The sequence below is a fragment of the Pyxicephalus adspersus genome, chromosome 10, assembly GCF_032062135.1.
Source record: "Pyxicephalus adspersus chromosome 10, UCB_Pads_2.0, whole genome shotgun sequence".
Taxonomy (NCBI): domain Eukaryota; kingdom Metazoa; phylum Chordata; class Amphibia; order Anura; family Pyxicephalidae; genus Pyxicephalus; species Pyxicephalus adspersus.
In genome coordinates, this window is record NC_092867.1 from 7,172,246 (window position 1) to 7,180,414 (window position 8,169).

At 42.2% G+C, this 8,169-nt stretch overlaps 1 protein-coding gene across 1 annotated transcript in view; it reads right to left on the bottom strand.

Moving 5' to 3' along the window:
- Positions 1-5,519, bottom strand: part of P3H3 (prolyl 3-hydroxylase 3) — a gene marked incomplete in the record, with an annotated part of 19,479 nt that extends 13,960 nt beyond the window's left edge. Inside the window, 4 exon segments of the mRNA XM_072423964.1 lie at positions 1-93; positions 1,145-1,297; positions 4,364-4,952; positions 5,091-5,519. Coding sequence (XP_072280065.1) covers positions 1-93; positions 1,145-1,297; positions 4,364-4,729 — 612 coding nt within the window.
- Positions 5,520-8,169: the final 2,650 nt, after the last annotated feature.

The window sequence follows — 8,169 nt, forward strand, 5'->3', positions numbered from 1 at the left end:
GGACAGACAGGCGGACAGGGACTCTTCTAGCTTCCAAACTGCAGGGGCCAGTTTGCCTTCAGACAGAAGAACCATGGCCTGGGAGAAGAGCACCTATGAAGAAGCATGACACTCAGGAGGCAGAACAGCAAAGGATTATGGGCGACTTCCATTTTAATGGTAGCTAGGAATATGGGCACCTTTATAAAAGGATTTGATATGCACAGACTCATCAAGTACATTTCTTGATTTCTTGCTCTTGGTCTCAGTTGCCATCCACCAGCCAGGTGGTGACCTGATGGTGGCTTGGCCACCATCTTGGTTTCAGCCTGCCATTGGCACAATAGAGGAGAAACAACACACTGGTGAAGTCTTCTTTCATTGATTCTTTAACCATGCCTAAATGGATGAATCCATTCAAAATAATATTTTAGGTATTGGCTTAGTATGGCACAGTAGAGGAGGAACAACACATTGGTGAAGTCTTCTTTCATTGATTCTTTAACCATGCCTAAATGGATGAATCCATTCAAAATAATATTTTAGGTATTGGCTTAGTATGGCAGGCAAAGTCGCCAACATGGTGCCCACCTTGGAGATCCAGGTGCTTCCATTTTCCCCAGCATCATTTTACAAAAAAAACAAATAAATTTAAAAGGAAGAGGGAAAATCTCATAATGACTGTAGGTGGTGAAAAAGCCTAGGAATTTAACCTGAGCTCCGCAACCTTGGCTCCAAGAGTTGCAGGAACGCTAATCCAACTTGTTGTGGAGGTTTTTGCACATTTTGGGATTGTTGGAGCCATGCCCACCTTAGGGTTGTTGGGACCCTTGCCCACTTTAGGGTTGTGGGGTTTTTTTCCCAACTTTGGGTTATGGGGGCTCTTGGAGTGCACCCACTACTCCTACAGCACTCTAAAATATTCTAAAATAAATTAAAGATCCAAAAATTAATAGAAAATTCTCTATATAGGATAAAAGCCTGAGCAGGCTCAAATATAATAATTAGGTGTAAAATATAAATTATATAAATAAATATATATATATATATATATATAATATATAAATACAATATTATTTTTGACCAGGCTGACCCTTAATGATGGATAGACACAGCGTTTGGGCACCCAGTCTAAAGTACATTGGAATATTGTCTAAGCTCTTACCTTGAAAGAAGGCTCCTCCAAGTCTCGGAGGCTTTGCTGTTGAACCCCTTTCATTCGTCGATAACGTTGGACATCATCCTGGATCTGCTCATGATAGGGATTCCTTGTGTAGAAAGTGAATGCTGCAGCAGCAGCTTCATCCAGCTCTTCCAACTAGAAAAGAGAACCTGTTAGTTATAAACATAACTGAAAATCTAGAACAATGCATCTACTCCATTGGTGTCCAACTAATGATCCCATGCGACTTTCCCCCAATGGCCGCATAGTCACTTTGTGATTGGTTGCTCAGGCACCCAGCATGGACATATGGGTACGGAGCCTTGTGTAAGCTCCAAGACAGAATTCAAGATAACACAAATAGCTGAACCTGAGGTTAAGAGACTGATACTTAGCTTTACATTTAGAGGGTTACGGTGCCATTAGGGGTCTGGTTAGGTTGTAGTTAAGAGGTCCAGTTTAGGGGGTTAGACTGAGTTTAATGGGCCATACACAACCCTGCCACAAACTCAGATAGGTTGATGACCTAACATTTTCTTGCTTCAGTTAGGCAGTACAGCCTGGTCACCTCCCCACCCCCATATCCTAAATTGGCAGTGATGAAGAAGCAGCAGACTGATAAGGCCATCTTCTTCCTTTAGGATGCACATGTATATGCATTAGAACCTTATTGGCTTAGTGCTGATTGTCCATCTACCAATCTATGTGCTGCTGTACAGAAACTGCTTAATCAAGAATAACTAAGGTTAACTAATATATACCATTGGAAGGACTGATAAACTACCATCACCTGTTCACATACAGAGTGTTAAAACATTGGTTATATGAAAATGTATTTGATAGAAGGGGGAATGGGGTTTCAGTCTTGCATTTTGGGGGGTCACAAGAGGGTCATGCATGAATTTGGGTGAACCTCAAAGGGCTCATTCACAACATCTGCAGCATCCCGTTAAATACAAATTCAATATAGTTGCAAAGATTATTATAAATATTAATAATAATAAACAGTTTTATAGTGCCAACATATTTAAATAGGGAAGGTTAGTTTAACTCAACTTAAAATTAAAACTGCACCCAGCCAGGTTGTTTATTGTAGAATAGATCAGCTATGTCTTTTCTGCAATAAAACAAACTTACCTGCATGATTGCAATTATTTAACTAAATTCACATCTCTTCAGTCCTTTGCCAGTGCCAACATCACTTGGTCCTCTTCTGGGTTCGGATCTTTGGCAATTGCAAATGGCCATGCTGGAATGACATAAGTCCCACGCATGCGCAAAGGGGTTTATTCATTCCCAATGGTCACCTATATCAGCTATACCGGGATGGTACACTGAGATGTGCGTGTGCAATATAAAAAGACTGCGAACAGGCAGGTAGTTTGTTTTATTGCAGGAAAGACATTGCCTGTTGCTTTTACAATATTCAACCTACCTGCTCACATTTTTTAAAATTTATTTTTAAGTTTAGTTTTGCTTTAAACCCACATAAGCCTTCTAGATTGTAAGCTTTTCAGGGCAGGGTCTTCTCCTCTTCCTGTGTCACTCTCTGTATCTGTCTGTCATTTATAACCCCTATTTAATGTACAGCGCTGTGTAATATGTTGGCGCTATATAAATACTGTTTATTAATAATAATAGTAATAATAATAATAATAATAATAGGGAACATTGTACCAACCGCCTTGCTAGTTCTGCAACAGTGCAGTCTGCAGCAATATACATTAGATTGTGAGCCCCTTTGAACAACAACTAGTGACATTACTTTGTACAGCGCTGTTTTATGTCGGTGCTATATAAATACTGGATGATATTATTAATATAACCGCCTAATATACTGATTTTTATTTCTGATCACCAATTGAATAAAAGTGATGGGAACTGAAGTCAACCAATTGAACAAGAACAAATGTGTTGGTAAATATCAATGAAAAGTACACAAATCTCTTGAAACATTGTAGCAAGGAAGACGTTTTTACAGCTGCCTCCTTATCCCCATACATAAGAATTGGGGAAGATTAATAGACAATCAAATCTCAATTCACCACCCATATAGTTAGTATGTATCCAGGTTTATTATTTTTTCCTTGGAAATCTTTCTTGTTTACTAACACTGATACAATGTAACAATCTCTTCATTCTGTGGTATCCCCCTCCCATCCCCCTCACACTGTACACACTTATCCACGTGTGCAAACCAGACTACACAGCAATGCATGCTGGTCCTGAGCCCGCACACTCCCCTTCCTGCAACTATCGGTCCCCATTTCTGTTGTACCCCCTCCAGGGGAAAAATTATGAATTTTAGAGTCATTTCCTGGCGCACGTATACATTTACATTTGGGTCTATATCTTCTATCGCAGTATTGTGTACTGTATGACTGTATATTCCCCTCTGCAGAGTATTGCATCAATCACCCAATTGCTAATCTGCAGGACATTGCACCCAGCCACTTGTTGCACAACTCGTGTACAGCCGAATTCTGCTTAATTTTTACAAAATAAGTTATCATGTGATTGCAAAACACTTTATGTCCTGCAGAACATCGCACTGATTTCCTGAAGAATAAGATATTATGTTTTTAGGGGTAGTGTCTTTTTGCTTGCAGATCGTTGCACAGAAAACTGAATGAGCACTTATACTACATAGTGATGGAATGTTTACTTACCGCAGATTATTTCCTATGTACACTGAGGAACATTGCTCCCTATTTAACGTACAGCACTGCGTAATATGTTGGCGCTATATAAATCCTGTTTATTAATAATAATATTAATAATATTGCTCTCATCTGCACATCACTTCCCCATGCTTTGAAGATCTTTGCACCCATCTTATTTATTCATTATAGAACATTGCACCCAGCTTCAGACCACTAAATTTAAACTTTTGCTGCACTTTCTGTATGTAAAACATTTCACCCAGTGCAGAGGATTGGCCCACTGCACCCCTACCCTACACCCACCACCCCTTGCAGGCCACTACTGCAATACACAGACCAGTGCACCCATATCCTGTAGACCACGACCCCCAATTACGGACCCAGTTATAGACCCCTACATTCCGTCCACTATAGACCACTATGCCCAAACTACTGCACCCTTTACCCACCACAGTGCCCAAGCCCTACAGAGCATTACTCCAGATATAGATGACTTTACTGAAACTTTACAAACCACTGCACTCACCTAGTTGCAGAGCATTGCACCACCTATGCTCACCTTGTAGTGGGCCAGCTGCAGGTAGTTGTAGGGTGACCCCTTTTTAAAGATCTTCTCAGTTTCCTGGGTAAGTCGGTAAAGGGACGGTTGCCCCAGCTGTAGCCTTTCGCAACTCAGCAAGCAGTCGGCCCTCTCCAGCACCATCTCTTCCAGATGAGCCCCCCGGAGGCCGCACTTTTCCCCACAGCGCAACCGGACTCCTTGCACTTCTCGCAGGCTCCGCAGGGCCCCCCAGAGCCGGTCACGGGCCCCAGACCAGTCTCCCTGGGAGAAGAGGGCCACCCCATCCATTAGCAGCTCATCAGGGGGTGGAAGGGAAAGGCACTGAGCCATGGCAATGGAGAGCAGGATCAAGGGGAACCTCATCTTGGGGGGACACTGGCTGGATGGAGAATCCAACAGCAGCCGGAGAGGAGGGAGGAGGATTGGGAGGAGAAGAAATTCCCAAACTGTTGTTAGCAGCTGATGGCTCAGCCTGGGGGATGTGCTGCTGCCTGGCTGTAACTTGTGCTCAAAGTAGGGATCCGCATTCCAGGCTGGGGAAGACTGGAGCTCAGGGTGTTTTCAGTGTAAAATTCCCAGGAATGATCTACAAGAAATAAGAAAAAATGGGGTAAGTAACCTCCAATCTTCAGCATACAACTGGCCTATATCACATGTATATCCCTTGGAAGAAACTTCTCAAAACTCTGAAACACATCTGCAACACATGTGAAGCCGCCCTTACCACTCCATGGATTCGATTATACTGTGCTCAAAGACAGCAAAATTCCAACAATCCAATTACCAATCCCTCCAGGCGACGTTGCTGTCGGAGTCAGAAATATGATCAACGTCAGCTTCATCACTCAGGGTCCATAGGGCTCCTCCTGGCTCTTCTCCTTGTTATAGAGACATAGATTGAAAAATCCATCAAATTCAACCAACAGAATAATATAAACTTACACAAATCCTTAATTGAGCAGATAGGCAGAAAAAAGAAGAAACAACTTTATAAAGCCTGGCCTAATCCAACAGGAAGAAAAACTACTTCCTGCTCTAAGTGAAAGAGCCATTTATTTCATGGAACCAAACAAGACCAACGAGAGAATCATCAGTCCAAAATGTCATCAGAGCAAAGCCAAACAATAATGGGTGAAAAATACAAACACGCTAATTGATTTGTTTATATTCGAGTATTGTTCCCATTTCTGTAGAATAGACTTCTATGTGTCATTCCAGTAGGATTGTGAAAGATTTGGGGCCCACCTAGGCACTTTAAGGAAAGCAAAGATTGTGACATGCATACCAACCCTGCACCCCTCCCTCAGTATTGGTCACCTCTGCACCCCCCTTATACTGCTACTTCCTACACCGCTCCTATAATACTCACCTGTGCACCGTTTTATACTTTCCACCAATCCACCCATCCTGTGCTGCTGACTTCTGTATCTCTCTCACACTGCTTACTTCTAAACTCCCCTTTAAACTGCCTGCTCTGCACCCCTCTTACACTGCTTATTTCTGCACCCCCTTGCACCCCTCTTACACTGCTTATTTCTGCACCCCCTTGCACCCCTCTTACACTGCTCATTTCTGCACCCCTTGCACCCCTCTTACACTGCTAATTTCTGCACCCCCTTGCATTCCTCTTACACTGCTTATTTCTGCACCCCCTTGCACCCCTCTTACACTGCTCATTTCTGAAACCCCCCTGCATTCCTCTTACACTGCTCATTTCTGCACCCCCTTGCATTCCTCTTACACCCCTCATTTCTGCACCCCCTTGCACCCCTCTTACACTATTCATTTCTGCACCCCCTTGCACCCCTCTTACACTCCTCATTTCTGCACCCCCTTGCATCCCTCTTACACTGCTTATTTCTGCACCCCCTTGCACTCCTCTTACACCCCTCATTTCTGCACCTTGCACCCTTATTACACTGCTTACCTCCGTACCCCCTTCACACCCTTCTTATCTTAAATTGCTTATCTCTGCACCCCTCCTAGACTGCTTAGCTGTTCACCCCTTGTACATCCATCGCTCACTTCTGCACCTCCCCCTTGCACCCATCTTACATTGATCCCTGCAGCCCTCTTACACTACTTATATTTGCACCCTTCACCTTTCTTATGATGCCTTATAATAATAATAATAATAATAATAATAATAATAAATATAAATAATAGTTATGTCCTGATCTACTAAAATTCCTTTTCTGGAAGCAAAGTACAGTACCCAGTCCCTGTAAAGCATTGTAGCATCCATAATACAGAATATTCCATCAGCAATCCAGTGAATGCATATAGCTATTGGAGAGGAGGGAGGAGAACAAATTTTTCACCTTTTGGAATGTGTCGGTGCTTGGGATACACTGTGGTAAAGACACTAATCTGTATTCCAGGCTGGGGGAGACTGGAGCTGAAGATGATGTAAATGCAATTCATATTTGCTCCAGGCAGCTGGAACTCTGAGCTTTCCAAGTCTTCACAGGCTATAGGGTTTCTACAGATAGTAGAGAATATTCATCCTATGTAGTCATGCACATTCACTATGTGTATGGCTAAACCCAAAAACAAAATTGTAATATTTTATAGCTTAAAGCTTTGCTTTACAGAAGATGAGAAGACAGTGAGTTCTGTTTTAGATATAATAATATGTAACAGGCATAATGCCCCGAGATCCAATCTACACAACCAATATTGCAACTTGCTGACTTGACAAGATCCATAGACAGTTTAACTCCCCTGGAAGACATAGAAATAGAATGCAATGCCATTTAAGAAAACTTAGTCCACCACAGGACATTTTTTTTAGTTTCTTGACATGTAAAACTCTTTAGCTAGTAAGTAATCAAACTCAACAGAACTTGTTCTTTAATGTTGAAGGCATTTTACAGCTCATCCAAGCGGCTTTTAATGAGGAACATACCCCCTACCTTTCTAGCCAGGCATTTAACTCAGGTACATTGATCCAATTACCATTAAATTACCATTAAATTACCATTGAACATCATGTGAGGTGTGAATATTTGCAGAAAAAAAAGTGTTCCAATATCCCATGGTGCAAGGAAGGCGTTAATTCTTCAATTCTTTAACATGGCTGAAGGTGAGAATTATTGCCAAATAGCTGGGGAAGAGAGATAAGAATGGAATTATATGTGGATCAGAGATGGTATTGAAGGTCCTCACCCCTGTTTAGGGATGGTTGTTTTAGTTTGATGTAGATAACCTCAAACCTGTTTACCTTTCCATCCACTCTACTGGTTTTAAAAGGATTTCCTGCTGTTCTATGAGGATCAGAGATGGTGTTGAAGGTCCTCGCTCCTGTATAGGGATGGTTGTCCTAGTTTAACGTAGATGGTATCAAACCAGTTTGCCTTTCCATCAACCCTACTGGTCTCAAAAAGATTTCCTGCTGTTCCACATGGATAAGAGATGGTGTTGAAGGACCTCAACCCTGTTTAGGGATGGTTGTTCTAGTTTAATGTAGATCGCCTCAAACCAGTTTGCCTTTCAATCCACCCTACTGGTCTCGAAAAAATTTCCTGCTGTTCTTCGTGAAAAAGAGATGATGTTGAAGGTCCTCATCCTTGTTTAGGGATGAATGTTCTAGTTTAATGTAGATGGCCTCAAACCAGTTTGCCTTTCCATCCACTCTACGGCTTCAAAGAGCTTTCCTGCTGTTCTACATGGAAAAGAGATGGTGTTGTAGGTCCTCACCCCTGTTTAGGGATAGCTGTTCTAGTTTGACGTAGATGGCCTCAAACCAGTTTGCCTTTCCATCCAGTCTACTGCTTCAAAGAGCTTTCCTGCTGTTCTACATG